At 33.8% G+C, this 19,358-nt stretch overlaps 1 protein-coding gene across 5 annotated transcripts in view; it reads left to right on the top strand.

Moving 5' to 3' along the window:
- The window catches only part of ROCK1 (Rho associated coiled-coil containing protein kinase 1), a 140,444-nt gene that overhangs the window by 51,332 nt on the left and 69,754 nt on the right, over positions 1 to 19,358 (top strand). For all 5 annotated transcript variants that reach the window (XM_026496062.4, XM_026496063.4, XM_026496064.4 and 2 more), the window contains 7 exons: positions 1,187 to 1,287; positions 1,841 to 1,978; positions 4,705 to 4,880; positions 5,716 to 5,800; positions 7,271 to 7,415; positions 7,741 to 7,879; positions 9,879 to 9,970. In XM_026496062.4, coding sequence (XP_026351847.1) covers positions 1,187 to 1,287; positions 1,841 to 1,978; positions 4,705 to 4,880; positions 5,716 to 5,800; positions 7,271 to 7,415; positions 7,741 to 7,879; positions 9,879 to 9,970 — 876 coding nt within the window. The remainder of the gene's footprint in view (positions 1 to 1,186; positions 1,288 to 1,840; positions 1,979 to 4,704; positions 4,881 to 5,715; positions 5,801 to 7,270; positions 7,416 to 7,740; positions 7,880 to 9,878; positions 9,971 to 19,358) is intronic.

The following is a 19,358-nucleotide window of genomic DNA, read 5'->3' on the forward strand; positions in this document are numbered from 1 at the left end:
TCTCCCCACCTGGCTAACTGCTGCGTTTCATTTTAGATTTGTTTCAGGTGTTACCATTTTCAGAAAGCCTTTTCTACCCACCTCCTTTCCAGGCAGGTTTGGGTTAGGTGTCTTCTTTAGTTTTCTGTAAACTCTGTGCTTATCCTCCTTACAGCTTTTTTTTTTTTTTCATTGTTCGTTTCTGTTTCATTTGCTAGAGTTTGAACTCCTTAAGAGGAGGAACTATGTTTTGAAATTATCTTTATATATCTACAGTGATTCTATAGAGCCTACGTGGGAGACACAAATAATTGCGCAGTATATTGATTATTGTCTATATCTTTCTGATGCATCTTGCAAATGATATGTAACCTAAAATTAAGTGTACTTATGTTATCCTCGTGTAAAAATTTGCTTTCTTTTGCATGTGTTTATTGGTCATAATGTACACAAACACTTGAGTTTAAATGTGCTTTTAAAAAGAAAGACAAGAATATAGATGGAGTTTTTAATAGGAACTAGAACTTAAGTTTAATAGCTGTTCTGTATTTTGTACACTCTGAAATGTGAAGCTTTTCCATGTAATCTCATGCCAGTGTTGACCCATGTGGATTAAAATAGCCCTATTTTAATCTATGACCAAATTAGGAATTAGAATATCTATCCAGTGGGGATTTGTAAATTATTGTAGTTTGTAGCGTGACAGGTTTATATAAATAATTGCAGTGATTCCCACTGTGTGTTTTAAGTTAAAATCTAGGTTCAAATAGAGAAACATTGATACAAGTATGTGATTTTTTTCAACATTGGATATCTTCAATTATTTATATATTCTTGGAGGGATTATCAAAACTGACTTGATAAAAAGAAAATTTTATTTCACTAATCTAAAATATATACCCATGATCCTTCAATTCAGTTTTGCTCTGTACTTAACTGATTGTCCTCCATGTGTTAGTAGTATATTTATTTTCTGAAATATCTATCACGTTAGATTTTAATGAAAGTATTTTAATAGCTAGAGTGAAGTCATTCCAGAATTTATTTAAAACAATTCTTAATACATTGAACATTTCTTTTATAACTGTTTACTATAAAGTAATTCTTAATGATTTTTTTTTGTTTTTCAAGGACTTGAATGTAAAATAAACAGTGTTAGTTGTAATGCTTCAATGATTTAAAATCACAAACTTTTCTTTTCATACAGATAAAGACACAATAAATAAAATTAGAGATTTACGAATGAAAGCAGAAGATTATGAAGTAGTGAAGGTGATTGGTAGAGGTGCATTTGGAGAAGTTCAATTGGTAGGTTATTTTAATGAGATTAAAAAAATAAAATTAAAAATCCATTTGTGTGTTTAACATACATTATTTGGGATGATATTGTTTTTATAAATTTGTTGCTTTAAATTGCTCTAGATAGTCTTGCCAAAGGATGTGAAAGCCTAGAGTCAAATTCAGCAGTAGTAGGAAGTATTTTCCCCAACCATCCATGGGTAGAGAAGAGGTTTCAAGTGTCAGAAGAGAAATCTTTACTTGTAATATGAAATCCTAAGTTTTATAAATAGAAAGCAGCATGAACAACAGGGTGGAGAAGGGGGAGTGTGCTATTATATAGGGAATAAAGATTTTTTTTCTAAAAAAGAAAATAAAGATTTTTTTCTAACATTACTTGCCGCCTTGTAATTGAAGCCTTGACATTATCTAATTGGGATAAGTCAGCAGAAGAGATGAGAAAAAAGTAGCTAGAACAGAATGTTATATTAACAAAGTGTTAAAATCTTTTGGTAAATTGTTCTGGTAAATGCTGAACTTTAAATGTCAACAAAAGGTTCATTATTTCTTTTCAATTTTAAAGGTAAGGCATAAATCCACCAGGAAGGTATATGCTATGAAGCTTCTCAGTAAATTTGAAATGATTAAGAGATCCGATTCTGCTTTTTTTTGGGAAGAAAGGGACATCATGGCTTTTGCTAACAGCCCTTGGGTCGTCCAGGTATGATTTTGCTACTGTTTCATTATTGGTGTAATAGTTTGTAACTAAACATATTGGAGAAGCTTAGTTTGTTTTTTAGAACAGTAATAGAGAATTTGTTGGCAATTACAAAATTGTCTAACGTATCGTTACTTTTTTAAAATCGTAAAATTTAATTTTATTGAATTGTCTCTAGGAGAAAAGTAAGCCCAAAGCAAAATAATTATGTGCCTATAGACTTTAAATATTAGAAAATTTAATCTGCTTTGATTTGAAGGAAGTTATATATTATTATCTCCTGGGTGGATACTTTTATTTAATATTGAAATTTAAGTTTTTTCCCAAATATGAGATCCTTTTCTGTTTATTTAACCATCTATTCATCTATTTGTCTCTCTCATTTTGTGGAGAGGAAAGAATGGGACAAGGAAGGAAGGGGTGAGTTAAGGTAGGCCTTCAAATAATATTGTGTAGGCTCTAGGTTTTTCAGTGGAAAGAAAAATACACTAGAAGTCAGTGGTTGTAAGTTCTAGTCTTAACTGTCAAAAATCTATTGGTGAAGCTGTGGCCAAGTTTTTTACATCTCTGGGCCTCAGTTTCCTTGTTCAGACATGTGGAAGTTGGCTTAGATTTTCACCTGTGGGGAGAATACCTCAAGTGAAGTCATGGGGACAAGCAGGAATTTGGGGAAGTTGTAATACTGGGTTTTCTATTTCTGCCTCAACTAGAGCAGCTCCATATTTTATGTGTCTTATGTATTGGGATTATGTAAGAATGCATGTGGGGGAAGTAAATCTTCTGGTTAAAAAAAAACTGGGTGGACTAGACCATTTCTAAATTCTTAACATGAATTTTATGACTTATTAATTTATAATATATAATGAAGAGTATCCTAAAGAAGCACACTAGTAATTGGGATAAAAAGGATATGGAAAATGTTTAAGAGTTACGTATGACTTTTTATACTTGAAATGTCTGCTGTTTTTATCAGCTTTGTGGAGCAGGGATTTTCAGGCTTGGTATTACTGACATTTTGGGCCAGGTCATCCTTTGTTGTTGGGCCATCCTGTGCATTAATCAGATTTTCAGCAGCATCCTTGGCTTCTACCCAGGTGATGCCAGTAGCAGCTCTCCACAGCCTGCATACCATTTGTAACAACCAAAATTGTGTTTAGACATTGTTGAATGTTTACCTGGTGCTAGTGGGAAGGGGGCGGGTGGTCAGGGGATGATTATTTCCTCTGGCTGAGAACCAGTGATACAGAGAATCTTCAGTTTTCTGTAGATAGTTAAAAGACATAGGACATAATTTTTAAATTTACAACTTATTACTTGAAGCTTTGTTTTTCTTGATACATTGTCTCTAAATATGGTAAACTGCTACCAAATCAACATTGTTTCTTTAATTGTGGTGCCCAAATGATAAATTGTATACTTTAATTTGGGCTAGCCATGAGATGCCACTTAGTTTCTTATCCATCCCTAAAATATCTTTTTAAAATAACTAAATCTGTAACTAAAATCATTAAACACTGTTGAAAAAATGAAACAAAAACAAAAAGATTTTAAGACAAATGTCTGTGTAAACAAGGTATTTTCTCTAGGGCTTCATTTTATTTTAGTATGATTCTGACCTTCTCATGTTTACTTTTGCTCTTTTTTTTTTTTTTTTAAAACTTCAACCTGGGTCCCATAATAAATATATTTATGCCTGGTATTCTTGCCAATTTCCTATCAATGGATTTCACTCTTCCTGCTTGACTGTAGCTGTTACCCTCTTCCTGTTAGTTACTGCTCCTCTTCCCATTGACTGCTATTTCGTACTGAGCATCTGTTGTACCAGGTGCTTTCTATGTTCACTAATCTTCTTATCAACTCTGAAAGGCAGTTAATCCCTATTGGTATATCTCCAATTATAGATTAATTTACCTTCTATTGATTAGACATTTTTAAGCATTTGCAAATTGCCATAGCTAGGTCCAGACTCTGACCTAGCAGCAGGTATAAAAGTCAAACAAGGTATAGCCCCTTACATTTTTCTGGAAGGGATTATAGTGACAGGGACGTAGAAAGGTTAAATAAATTGCCCAGTCACATGGCTATGGGACAGCTGAGCCTGTAGTCCAGTTTTTCAGACGACTTGAGAATTGCGGTATTGATATAAATTTAAGAGTAGACCTCACAAGAGCACACGTTATATCAGAATCATAATACTTCTTTGCTTCAGAGACTTGTATGTTCTTTTTTGAAACTGTAATTTTTAAAAATTCTCACTGTAAAAAATTGAATTAGTGTAGCAACAATATAGAGAAGAAAGTTTCCATCTAACTCCTCAGAAAGAGCCAGTTCTGGGGCGCCTGGGTGGCTTAGTTGTTAAGCGTCTGCCTTTGGCTCAGGGCGTGATCCCAGAGTCCTGGGATCGAGCCCCACATCAGGCTTCTCCACTGGGAGCCTGCTTCTTCCTCTCCCACTCCCCCTGCCTGTATTCCCTCTCTCGCTGGCTGTCTCTCTCTCTCTGTCAAAGAAATAAATAAAATCTTTAAAAAAAAAAAAAAAGAAAGAAAAATAACCAGTTCCTTTGCATATGGAAGGGGCTTTGTGAGATTTATGTTTGTGTGTTTGGTTTTTTTGAGTACTGTAGTTACTGCAATTTGATTGTTTTAATTAAATCTTACATTAGTATTTTTTGTCATTTTTTAAATGAAACAGTTTTGCTTAATCGTAATGATTTTTTTGTATTTGTATAGCTTTTTTATGCATTCCAAGATGATCGTTATCTCTACATGGTGATGGAGTACATGCCTGGCGGAGATCTTGTAAACTTAATGAGCAACTATGATGTGCCTGAAAAATGGGCACGATTCTATACTGCAGAAGTAGTTCTTGCATTGGATGCAATCCATTCCATGGGTTTCATTCATAGGTAAAGATAAAAATGCTTTTAAGTTTTTTCATTTGTTGAAGGGGGAAGCTGAAAAGTACTTAAACTTTATTTGATTGGCATTTCCTACTGGAAATCCACCTATTCATGTGAGATAAGTGGAATTTCAGATTTTAAAACTTTGAAATTCATAGTTCTGTTATTTCAGTTTAATGTTGATATAAATGTATTTTTTAATGTCCCTTAATCTGATTATATACTTTTATTTGGTGTTCTAAAAAATAAAAATTATAAGTTGGTTTTCTGAGGTATGTGCCAGAGTTAAACACTTTTAATTTTTTAATATACAAATTAATTTGCTTTTGTTTAGTTTTTTATATGCAAACTTTTGCTTTTAATTAGTGAATAGATCATATTTATTTGTTAGAAGAACAATTTCATTTGTTTCACATACATCACTTGAATCCAATGCAGTTGCTGTGCTAAGTGCCAGGGATACAAAAATGAAAGTGATTTAGACCCTGTCCTGGGGTTATTTATGTACTGAAGTTGAAAAGTGTGTTTCAGTTATTTTTAATGTCTGAGTATTATGTTTTTTATGGTTTTTGTCTCTCAAATGGTTTGCTTTCCATCTTGGAAGAATCAAACTCTTTTTAAAAGAAGAGGGAATATTGAATGTCTTTCTCTGAGGCGTTAACATATAAAGGAATTTCCCTGCTGAAGTTCAATTTATAGATGTGGACAGAAAGAGCACATATGGATCAAAAATGGCCTTATCTACAATGAGCGAGGGTACAGGGCCTAAAATAACTGCCTCATAGAATTTTTATCAGTGTCTGCCTGGTTTTAGAAACACTCTGTTTTTTTCCTCCCTCAGAGATGTGAAACCTGATAACATGCTGCTGGATAAATCTGGACATTTGAAGTTAGCAGATTTTGGTACTTGTATGAAGATGAATAAGGTTAAATAATTTTGCTAATTCAAGATAGCTGCTTTTTAGAAAATGCTATAAGAATGTGCTAACTATAGCTAGATTTGTTCAGAATTAATACAACCTGTCTTATTTGTTGAAGTAGATGCCATGATTTCAGTGTTTAACTAGTAACTTGTGATTTATATTTTCCTCTCTACTTAAGGTAAGTGTTGATTGTCAAATTTATTAAATCCTTTATAACAACTCTGCAAAATACAGTACTACTGGTAACTAGAAATGGAACTAGTCACTAAATACTATGACCAGTGTTAAAATTAGACTTTCATAAAAACTTGGTTTTAGTGATATGTGTATTTTTTAAATGTTTTACTTAGCCTTATGTTAACATGTAGAAGATCTTACTGCTTATTTTGGAAGTCAGTCTTAAAAGATACCATCTGTCCTTACTATTTGCAAAATAAATAACATATTTATAGCTAAAGTGGCAAGTGCGCTACTTTGTTTCAGTTGAAACAGTTTATATTCTTGGAAACTTATCACAGAACAATAGCCAAAAAGTTGTATTTATTATTTTATTTATTTATTTATTTTTTTAAAGATTTTATTTATTCGACAGAGATAGAGACAGCCAGCGAGAGAGGGAACACAAGCAGGGGGAGTGGGAGAGGAAGAAGCAGGCTCATAGTGGAAGAGCCTGATGTGGGGCTCGATCCCAGAAAGTCGGGATCACGCCCTGAGCCAAAGGCAGACGCTTAACCGCTGTACCACCCAGGCGCCCCTATTATTTTAAAAGGAGAATTATTTCTTAGAAGGAAACACTACATGAGAACTTTTGTGTGAACATTTAATTATAATTCTGTTGCATTAATACCAGCTAAAATAAGTAATAGGTATGTATAGTTTTTGCATTTAATTTTGGGGATTTTTTTTTTTTTTTGAGAGTTAAAATGCATATTAAATAGATACTCAGTGTGCTCAGTACTATTACACCCTTTTCCATTACACATACCTCCCCATTTTATATTTGTGCAATTCTTGTATGTTTTCTTTACAGTTTCAAGCATGGTTAGAATGACTATTTTAGTAGAAAATAATAATAGATCAACATTTATGTATTAATGTTATCAAATGATTCATCCTAGCAGTCCCTCAGTCTATTTGCATTGGCTCATATACTTGTTCTCTGCAGTTATGATGAGGTCATAATATTGGCACAACTGGGTGGCAGTGTGTCTTTCTAATGAGTAATACCACAAAGTAAAAATCACTGATGTATCCACATACACGAGCACACACACGTTTCGAATATATTATGTATATAATATGTGTATGTGATTAGACTGTGTGTTCATTTTTGTCAAGTTTGCGTTAGGTTTTGATATATGTTATAGCCCAGAGACTCAGAGGTCTACAGGTTTTATTAGGAAAGTCCTTTTAAATAACTCAAAATTTGTATTTGGATTCTAATTCAAAAGTTGACCTGCCACTCTTTTTTAGGAAGGTATGGTACGATGTGATACAGCAGTTGGAACACCTGATTACATTTCTCCTGAAGTATTAAAATCTCAAGGTGGTGATGGCTATTATGGACGAGAATGTGACTGGTGGTCAGTTGGGGTATTTTTATATGAAATGCTTGTAGGTGAGTAAAGGAAAATTTTGTGTACCTATAACATAGTTGTTCATCCCAGAACTTAGGCGTTTGGCTTCTTCGAGTAAGGTATTTACTGCATTAAGCAAAGTTAATTTTGTTTGCAGAAAACCAACTGATCCAAACCTGCTCTGTGTTTTTAAAAGCTGTTTAGAAGCTTAAAGCAACTTTGTGATGTGTTATTTATTTTTTATATGTTAAGTATATGTCTTTAATGCATGTGTAGTAATCTTTATGTAACATTGACTCTTTTCCTTTGAAACTGATTTTTTTAAATGTATCTTATTTACTTTTGTGTTCCCTGTCAAATTTTCAGGTGATACACCTTTTTATGCAGATTCTCTGGTTGGAACTTACAGTAAGATTATGAACCATAAAAATTCACTTACTTTCCCTGATGATAATGATATATCAAAAGAAGCAAAAAATCTTATTTGTGCCTTCCTTACTGACAGGTAAATAATCTTAACATTGAACTTTATTTTAAGGAAATTCTCATTTTGCTGCTCAGTTATTTGAGGTCTGTATCTCGTCTCTTACATTTGAACCGTTGGAATAAAAATATTACCATTCCCCAAATCATTAATGAGAGTAAAATATAATATTTTGTGATATTCTGGATGGCTTTCTGGCTCTCAGATCACTTTGCCTTACCTAAGTAATTGGGGTAATTTTCTTTTCTGATGGCTAGACCAGATGATTTTTTATATTTCATTGTTGAATTTTTACCTTGGTTAAGTATAAAAATTATATTTTCTTGAGTCTGAGGTTTTTTTTTTTTTTTAACATGTAACATCTCTGAAATTAGAGTCCTTCTCACAGTCAATGTCATGTATTAATTTAATTCGGAACATTTTTTTCCCTAGTGATGGAAAAATGATGCATCTTCTAATCGATGCCGTTTAAGATAATTCAGTATTGTATAATTGAAATTTGCTAAGAGAGTAGAATTTAAATGTTCTTACCAAAAAGAAAGGTGTAAATAGGTGAAGTGACAGATGTGTTAATTCTCAGTGGGAGAATCCTTTCACCATGTGTACATATGTCAAAACATTGCTTTTTACACTTTACATATCTTAAGATTTTGTCAATTATATCTCAGTAGAGCTGGAAAAAAGATTTAATTATATATGATTATATGTTTGTTGAAATTAAGTAAATAGTGCAAAGCTATAAAGATATATGTATTTCTTACCCCATTCCCTCTAGAGATGGCCATTTTTATACATTTTTTATAAATGTGTATGCATGTATGTGTTTTAGAAACAAAAATGGTATATTATGTGTATCCTTATGGTTTACTTTCTAAATTTAAACATGAACCACATGACTGACTAAGATTATGTTCAATATTTATGTTTTTGTATATTATTAATTTAAATATTAGGGAAGCCTCGTACTTTTAGATATGTTTCAATCTCAGATTCACTTTAATTAATCTAAATTTACTACCCTTCATATGTCCTTTAGAGCCTGAAATGTACAGTCTTTCAAGTTTTTTACATTTTAATATATGTGCTTTATAAATATAAGTACTATGCTGTGTGTTAGGTGCTAGGGATATAGAAATGAAAAAGATACACAGCCACTGTTCTCCACTGCCTCATAGTCCTTTGAGGGAAACAGACAAGTGAATGAGATGTTTATTGTACAAAGAGATAAGTACTCTGCGTTAAGTACTGTCTGTCTGCCATAGAACCATGGAGAGGTTCCCTGATCCAGTGTGGGAGAGTCAATGAAAGCTTCTTCAGAAGGTGTCACATTATATCAAAAGCAATTTATCTTTGAACTCATGAAAAAATTTAGAATTCGGGATGTTCTTGTTGTTTATAAGCACTAAAGTAGAAAACAGAGTTGCTAAGTTCCCCTTTCCAAATCCACTGAAGGCACATTTTTAAACATTTTATCTCTCTTCTCACCTAAGAGGCCAGGAATCCCATTAAAACTCTGAGTTTTGTAGTAATGTCAAGAATTAGTTGTCATTAGTTTCTGATAGATCAGAAATATTTATAATAACATATGAAGTGGAGATTTTAAATTTAAGATGTCTGAGTTTTTGTTAGCTTTTGGTGCAAAGTAAAGTTGTTGGTTGCAAAAAATGTATAACTACCATAGTGTTTAAGAGCTGTCAAGAAAATTCACTGTGTTTTATTCATTATGCTAATGAAGCAAAGAGGATTTATGGGAATTTTTGTTGTCAATAGAAAAGTCATGGAGTATCAACAGGTCTTTTTTTCATATATATTTTTAAAAAAATTCTTCAGTATTCTGTCTTCAACTTATTTTTTATTTAAGTTGAAAATTATACTGAAAATCAATATGATTTCAAGGTGACATAGAACTGTTTTTATCATTATGCATAGATTTAGCATTATGCCCGCAAATATATCTGGGCAGGTTATAATAATAATATCTTAAATGATTAATAACTTTTTTCTTTCCCTCCCTTTTCAGAGAGGTGAGATTAGGGCGAAATGGTGTAGAAGAAATCAAACGACATCTCTTCTTCAAAAATGATCAATGGGCTTGGGAAACACTCAGAGACAGTAAGTTATTTTTTCTTGCACATTACAGTGGATATTTGAAAGTAGTTGTAGTAAATACAGTCTTTTGAAACTGCCTTGCTAATATATGTGTATATTTGATGAAAATCTAAAGTACACAGATGTGGTTATGGATACTATCCTACTCTAATTAAAGAGAGAATATTTAATAATATTCAGAAAATTGTCCTGCTACTTCTCTGATATCTCATTTGAGAGACCAAGATGAAATACCATATACATGAGTTGGAATTGGGCTCAGCAGTCGTAATTTGATATTTGATCTTTGTTGAATTGCCTTTTGTCTTATATTTTGATATCTCAATGTGAAGAAAGTCAATAAATAAAGGGTAATTAAATTAAAATTTATTTCCTATGAAGGGACAAGTTATCTTGTTTTTATTAAATTTAAAATATAAAATGTAAGGTTCTATTATTGATAAAAACCAGAATTTAATTATGAAGATACAGGAAATTACAGTATACTTGATTCCATCAAACTTGCATTTTGCAATTCAGACATGAAAATATGTAGTATGCAAGAAGTTACTTTCATTCAGTTTAAAACATTTCCCTATTTCAAAAAACAGTTAAAATAATGAGATGATTCACAGAAAATCTTGTTCAACATAGCTGAATCAAAATTATAGTGTCATCAAATGTGGCCAACTTCTTTGTGGATTTGGAAGGCCAAGGATCCATCTTTTTCCTGTTGAAGTCTCAGGATTTTTTTTTCTGTTTTCACAGAAAGAATAGTGTATACCAGCTCCTAACTTCCTGCTGTAGCAACAGCAGTAAACCTTAATGGAAATGAATTCAGCTGTGTGGTTTTAGAAACAGTTACAAATTAAGTAGGTAGTATTTGTCTTAAGGACTGCCTATCTAGTTGAGACTGTGAGGGAAAGTTCAGGGGGAAAAATCTTGTTAATTTTAAAGAAACGGGTCGTAGTTTTGCCAACAGTAGGGAAGTATCCTAGGTATCAAATATTTTTAACGAAACAGTTACACTGCGTTCAGGTACAGTACATATACTGTATACAAGCTATACAATTGACTGAGGAGGGAAAACAGGAAATAAATTCTTGGGGAAATTAAGAAACATTGAATGACCTGCTGTCTGGAAAAGCTATAGGAAAGGCTTGATCTGGAGAGAATTTATTAGCAGTTATACACTGGGAAATAGAGAACTTCCCTGTAAGTAAATGTGACATGGTTGTTGTCTTCCCACTCCATAAGAAACTGTTGCAAAGACAGAGATGAGTAGAGTGAGATGATGAATGGTTGCATTGAAAAACTTTGTGGGTTTTTTTCAAGCTGTGCTCTTAGAAGTTGAAGAAAGCTGAAAACATACAAATATGATTATAATCTGAAGAAAATTTAAAAGACTACTGAAGAAAGTACAAAGTATCTTTTGTATTGGTTTAAATTCTTTCTCAAAGTGAAACAAGGTATAAATAACTATAGAATAACCACACAGTAAATTGCTGTAAAAAGTAAGGAGGACATATTTCCTTTTGTGGATTGAAAAACTGATATTAATTAGGAGAGGAGGTAACCTAGTCAACAAATACTGAACACCTGTTATGTATGCTGAGCATTATTCTATTTCAAGCACTAGGAAAACATCAGTGATTAAACCAACGTAAGTTCTTTACTTTGTGGAGCTCATAGTTTAAATGGGGAGTCCAAATCAATGGCATTTTATGATATTGTTTTACCTCTTTAATGTAACTTTATATTAATTTAAAAACAGCTCAAGTGAATTACTTTATTGATTTAAATCAACCAAACTTTTTGTTTAAAGAATTTCTATGATGAGGTAATTTTATCAGTATTATTGATATTTCTGTGTCTCTTTAAAATCTGTATATATCGTCTGTGATTTTGCTGTGCTGTACTTAGATTTAACATATTTATAAACGTCTTGATATCTTTTCCTAATCCTAATAGCTCCTATTTTATGGTTATTTTCAAAAAAAGAAGAAGGAAAGAAAAAAATTGAAGTCTGTAGAACTTACTGTTCTCTTCGTCCCCTTCCTTCTTCCTACCCTTTCTTCACTTCCCACCCCTAAAATACCAAGAATACTTTTATTGTTAACTGACCTCTCTGACCTAAGCTTTTAAAAATAATATAACAGTTATAATTCTTTTTAATTTTTTTTGACTCTCCAATTTTCTTTGGCAGAATTGCTTACCTTTTCCAAATAATAGTTCTTTTGGTATTTTACCACTTACATGTCTGTAAGTTACAATGGCAATTAATCTTCACCATCTGTTTCTTGGTGGTGTGGGAGCAGGGTACAAAATAGCTTGATTTGCGGCAGAATTTCCATGAGCTTCCTGATCTTATTCACTCTTAATTTAGAGGCACAAAGTATTAAGATTGTAAAATTACTTTTTATTCATTTGAAATAGAACTGAAGAAATGACAAGAATGAGATTAAAGATGACAGAAGAAATGAAAAGAGCTAAATAGGGGCGCCTGGGTGGCACAGCGGTTAAGCGTCTGCCTTCGGCTCAGGGCGTGATCCCAGAGTTCTGGGATCGAGCCCCACATCAGGCTCTTCCGCTATGAGCCTGCTTCTTCCTCTCCCACTCCCCCTGCTTGTGTTCCCTCTCTCGCTGGCTGTCTCTCTCTCTGTCGAATGAATAAATAAAATCTTTTAAAAAAAAAAAAAAGCTAAATAACCTGCTACGGGTCACTCTGCTAGCAGATGACAGTGTCAGGATTCAAATCTGTCTAACTCCAAAGCCTTAGGTCTTCTGGAATACCATGTGCCATTTAAGTAATACCAGTCAGTATTATACAAAGTAGAGATGTAGGGAATCAACAGTCCTGGCAGTTAAATTTGGGGGAAAATAAAATGATAGCATTTATTACATATAACAGATACATTATTAATAATACTATGTTAAATATAATGTGGTAATTTGCAAAATACTTTGTCATTCATGATCTCATTTGAGATAAGATATTGCCATTACCTAATCCACCTATAGCTGGTGGGAAAAGACACAAGATGATAACAGGAGTAACTGTCAGCTCATGTGGTAAGTTTTCCATTTATTTAAAAACAAACAAAATTCATTGTTTGTAAGAGCATACAGGTTCTGTGAATTAATTAAGTCTGGTGGCCTCTCTTTTAGAGTTGTACATTTTCATGGCAGAAATTATCAGTGTAGGCTTCATAGATAAAGAATTTAGGGCCTAGCAAGTTTCAGGGTCATAGGAGTTTAGACTTTCTCAGTATTATGCTAGGGTCATGTTTTAAAAACATAAACTGAAAGAAAAATTATCTTTTTATTGCGGTAAAGTATATGTAACATAAAATTTACCATTTTAGCCATTTTTAACTATATAGCTCAGTGGCGTTAAGCACCTTCACATTGTTGTGCAGTCATTATTACTATCCATCTCCAGAACTTGCTTATCATCCCAGACTAAATTTCTTCACACATTAAACAATAGCTCTCCATTCTCCTTTAACCCCAGCCCCCAGTAGCCACTATTGTACTTTCTGTCTCTGTGAGTTTGTTCTGGTTACCTCAAATAAGTGGAATCATGCAATATTTATCTTTTTGAAGTTGATGTATTTCACTTAGCTTGTCTTCAAGGTTCATCCATGTTATAGCACATGTCAGAATTTTGTTCCATTTTAAGGCTGAATAATATTTCACTGTGCATATATACCACATTTTTCAAAAATCTGTTCACATATTGACAGACACATGGAATGCTTGTACCTTTCAGCTATTGTGAATATGCTTTTGTGATCACTGGTGTACAAATAAATGTTAGAGTCATTGCTTTCCATTGTTTTGAGTGAATTTTTGTATGGTGTTAGATAGAGTCTATCTTCATTCTTTTGCATGTGGTTATCCAGTTTTCCTACTATGATTTGTTAAAACAACAACAACAAAAACAAAAACTCCTTTTTCATTAAGTGGTCTTGTACCCTTCTCAAATCATTTGACCATATGTGAGGCTTTTTTTCTGGGCTGTCTATGATACACCATTGAGCTGTCTGTCTTTATGCCAGTACTACACTGGTTTTGATTGCAATAGATTCGTAGTAGCCTTTGACATCAGAAAGTGTGCATCTTTCAGCTTTCTGCTTTTCCAGGATTGTTTTTGGCCGTTTGGGATCACTTGAGATTTCCGTATGAATTTTAAAGTGGGTTTTTTCCTTTGGAGATGTGTCATGATAAAAGTTGCTGTGGCCGATGTCAGAGAGGTTGCAGCCTATGTTCTCCTCTATGATTTTGATGGATTCCTGTCTCACATTGAGGTCTTTAATCCATTTGGAGTTTATCTTTGTGTATGGTGTGAGAGAGTGGTCAAGTTTCATTCTTTTGCATGTAGCTGTCCAATTTTCCCAGCACCATTTATTGAAGAAACTGTCTTTTTTTCCACTGGATGTTTTTTCCTGCTTTGTCAAAGATTAGTTGCCCAAAGAGCCGAGGGTCCATTTCTGGGTTCTCTATTCTGTTCCACTGGTCTATATGTCTGTTTTTGTGCCAGTACCATGCTGTCTTTGTGATCACAGCTTTGTAGTATAGCTTGAAATCCGGCAACATGATGCCCCCAGCTTTGCTTTTCCTTTTCAACAATTCCTTGGTGATTCGGGGCCTTTTCTGGTTCTACACAAATTTAAGGGCCGTTTGTTCCAGTTCCTTGAAAAATGTCATTGGTATTTTGATCGGGATGGCATTGAAAGTGTAGATTGCTCTGGGTAGCATAGACATTTTAACTATGTTGTGGGACTTCATCAAGATAAAAAGCTTCTGCGCAGCCAAGGAAACAGTCAAAAAAACTAAGATGCAGCCCACGGAATGGGAGAAGGTATTTGCAAATGACACTACAGATAAAAGACTAGTATCCAAGATCTACAAAGAACTTCTCAGACTCAATACACATGAAACAAATAATCAAATAAAAAAATAGGCAGAAGATATGAACAGACACTTTTCCAGTGAAGACATACAAATGGCTAACAGACACATGAAAAAATGTTCAAAATCATTAGCCATCAGGGAAATTCAAACCAAAACCACCTTGAGATACCACCTTACACCAGTTAGAATGGCAAAAATTGACAAGGCAGGAAACAACAAATGTTGGAGAGGATGTGGAGAAAGGGGATCCCTCTTACACTGTTGGTGGGAATGCAAGTTGGTACAGCCACTTTGGAAAACAGTGTGGAGGTCCCTTAAAAAGTTAAAAATTGAGCTACCCTATGATCCAGCCATTGCACTACTGGGTATTTACCCCAAAGATACAGACATAGTGAAGAGAAGGGCCATATGCACCCCAATGTTCATAGCAGCATTGTCCACAATAGCTAAATTGTGGAAGGAGCCAAGATGCCCTTCAACAGATGACTGGATTAAGAAGATGTGGTCCATATATACAATGGAATATTACTCAGCTATCAGAAAGAACGATTACACAGCATTTGCAGCAACATGGACAGGACTGGAGGAGATTATGCTAAGTGAAATAAGTCAAGCAGAGAAAGACAATTATCGTATGGTTTCACTCCTTTATGGAACATAATAGGAAGATTGGCCGGTGAAGGAAGGGAAGAATGAAGGGGGGGGCGGTAAACAGAAGGGGGAATGAACCATGAGAGACTGTGGACTCTAGGAAACAAACTGAGGGCTATAGAGGGGAGGAGGGTGGGGGATTGGGATAGGCCAGTGATGGGTATTAAGGAGGGCACATATTGTATGGTGCACTGGGTGTTACACGCAAATAATGAATCATGGAACATTGCATCAAAAACTGGGGATGTACTGTATGGTGACTGATGTAACAAAATAAAAATTATTTTAAAAAATTTAAAAAAATAAAGTGGGTTTTTTCCATGTGTGTGATAAAGGACATTGGGGTCTTGGTAATGATTGCATTGGCTATGTTTCCAATGAGGATGCCTTTTGTTTCTTTTACTTGCCTAATTGCTCTGATTGGAATTTGTACTGCTGTGTTGAATAGCACTTGTGAGATGGAGTTCTTGTCTTGTTAACTTGATCATAGCAGGAAAGCTTTCAGTCTTTAACTAGTGAATATGACATTAGCTGTGGGTTTTTTATGTATGCCTTTTATCATGTTGAGGAAGTTTTCTCTTCCTTGTTGACTGAGTATTTTTATCATGAAAGGGTATTGAATTTTTTCAAATACTTTTCTGTGTTAATAGGCATGATCGTATGGGTTTTCCTCCTAATTCTGGTAGTATGATATATTATACATTGACTTTCATATGGTGACCCACATTGGAATAAATCCCACTTGGTCATAGCATATAGTCCTTTTAATATGCTGCTACATTCAACTTGCTAGTATTTTCTTGAAGATTTTTTCTGGAGGTATTGGGTGGGTGTGTATGTGTGTGTGTGGTCTTGATCCGGCTTTGGTGTCAGAATAATTCTGGCCTCATGGAATGAATTTGTATTCCTTCTATTTTTTGGAAGAGTTTTGAGAAGGATTGGCATTAAACCTTCTTCATATGTTTGGTAGAATTCAACTGTGAAACAATTTTGTCTTGAATTTTTTTTTTCTTTGTTGGGACATTTTTGATTATTGACTAAATCTCTTGTAGGTCTATTCAGATTTTCTTTTTCAAATAAGTTGATAGTTCATGTGTTTCACAGAACTTGTCATTTAATCTAGGTTATCTAATATGTTGATGTACAATTGTTTGTACTTTTTTCTTTTAAAGATTTATTTATTTGAGAGAGAGAGAGAGAATGCAAGCAGGAGGAGAGGGAGAGAGAGAGAATCTCCAGCAGACCCCCCTTCCTTCTCCCCCTGCTAGAGTGTGGAGCCAGATGCAGGGCTTGTTGCCACAACCCTGAGATCACAACTCCACCCAAAATCAAGAGTCTGACACTCAAATGACTGAGCCACCCAGGCGCCCCTGTAGTTTTTCCTTTTATTGTTTTTATTTGTAGAAAGTCAATAGTTATATCCCCACTTTCATTTCTGATTTGTCTTCTCTTTTTTCCTCTTAATCTAGTAAAAGATTTGTGAATTTTGTTGATCTTTTTAAAGAACTAATTATTGGTTTTGTTAATTTCACTATTAATTTTCTATTCTATAGTTTATCTGCACTCTAATCTCTATTGTTTCTTTCCTTATGGTAGCTCTGGGCTTAGTTTGCTCTTCTTTTTCTAGTTCCTTAGTGTGTCAGATGAGTTATTGATTTGAGATCTTTCTCTTTTTTTTAATGCAGGCATTTACAACTAAAATTTTTCTGAGTACTGCTGTCACTGAATCCCATAAGTTTTTGTTATGTTTTCATTTTCATTTGTCTCAAAGCATTTTCTCTAATCTCCCTTGTGATTTCTTCTTTGACTCATTGGTTTTTTTAAGAGTATGTTGTTTTCACCACTTTGACATCGGCCATAGCAACTTCTTACTAGATAGATCTCCAGAGGCAAGGGAAACAAAAGAAAAATGAACTATTGGGACTTCATCAAGATAAAAAGCTTCTGCACAGCAAAGGAAACAGTCAACAAAACTAAAAGGCAACCTTCAGAATGGGAGAAGATGTTTGCAAATCCGATAAAGTGTTAGTATCCAAAATCTATAAAGAAGTCACCAAACTCAACTCCCAAAAAATATAATCCAGTTAAGAAACAGGCAAAAGACATGAGTAGGCATTTTTCCAAAGAAGACATCTGGATGGCTAACAGACATGTGAAAAGGTGCTTAATATCACTCATCATCAGGGAAATACAAATCAACTACAATGAGATACCGCTTGACACCTATCAGAATGGCAAAAATTAACAACACAGAAAACAACAGATGTTGGTGAGGGTGTGGAGAAAGGGAAACTATCTTACACTATTGGTGGGAATAATGCAAACTGGTGCAGCCACTCTGGAAAACAGTGTGAAGGTTCTGCAAACAGTTAAAAATAGAACCACTCTATGATCCAGCAATTGCAGTACTAGGTATTTACCCAAAGGATACAAAAATACTGACTCAAAGGGACACATGCACCCCGATGTTGATAGCAGCATTACCAACAATAGCCAGATTATGGAAACAGCCTGATGTCCATCAACTGATGAATGGATAAAGATGTGTGGTGTATGTATGCAGTGGAATATTACTTAGCCATACAAAAGAACAAAATCTTGCCATTTGCAATGAGATGGATGGAGCTAGAGTGTATTATGCTAAGTGAAATAAGTCAGAGAAAGACAAATATTGTAAGATTTAACTCGTATGTGGAATTTAAGAAACAAACAAAAGAAGAAAAAAAGAAATAAACCACGAAACAGACTGTTAACTATAGAGAACAAACTGATGGTTGGGGGTGGGGGGGTGGATTAAATGGATGATGGGCACTTGTGATGAGCACTGGGTATTATATGTAAGTGATGAATCACTAAATTCTACTTCTACAACTAATATTACAGTATGTGTTAACTAACTGGAATTTAAATAAAAACTTAAACAAAAGAGTGTTATTTTCCAGGTATTCGTGAAACTTCCAATTTTCTTTCTATTGTTGATATCTTGTTTCATTCCATCATGGGCTGGAGAAGATACTTTGTATGATTTCAGTCTCTTTAAATTTATTGTTTTTTGGCCTAACATATAGTTTGTCCTGGAGAACGTCTCATGTGCAATGTGTATTCTGGTGTTGGTGGTGGATTGAGCTTTATATGTCTGTTATATCTAGTTGATTTATGATATTGTTCATGTCCTACATTTTCTTATCTTTTGTTTAGATGTTCTGTTCTTTTATTGAAAGTGGGTTATTGAAGACTCCAACCATTATTTTAGAACTATTTCTCCATTTATGTCATTTTTTATTATATATATTTTGGAGCTATGCTGTTCATGCATATATAATTGTTTTATCTTCTTGATGAATTGACCCTTTCATCAATATCATCAATATGTCCTGTTTTTCACTATTTTAACAGTCTTAAATGTCTATTTTGTCTGATATTAGTGTAGGCACCCCAGCTCTTTTTCCCATGGAGTATCTTCTTTCATTCTTTTAATGTATTTATGTCTGTAGATCTAAAGTGAGTCTCTGTGTACGGCATGTAATTGAATCAATTTTATTAATCCTTTCCTCCAGTCTCTACTTTTTTAGTGACTTTTAATTCATTTAAATTTAAAGTGAATGCTATATATAAAGACTTCTGCCATTGTTCTGTTTTCTGTATTTTTTCTTTCTGTTCCTCAGCTCCTGCATTATTGCCACCTTTTTTGTTTACTGGATTATTTTATAATGTACTGTTTTGATTACCTCTTCAGTTCATTTTCTGTATATTAGTCATTTTCTTATTGTGATTATCCCAGGGATTACAGTTAGTATCCTAAGCTGTTAACAATCTAGGTTGAATTGATACGATTTACTGTCAG

Source organism: Ursus arctos, unplaced genomic scaffold (genome assembly GCF_023065955.2).
Source record: "Ursus arctos isolate Adak ecotype North America unplaced genomic scaffold, UrsArc2.0 scaffold_17, whole genome shotgun sequence".
Taxonomy (NCBI): domain Eukaryota; kingdom Metazoa; phylum Chordata; class Mammalia; order Carnivora; family Ursidae; genus Ursus; species Ursus arctos.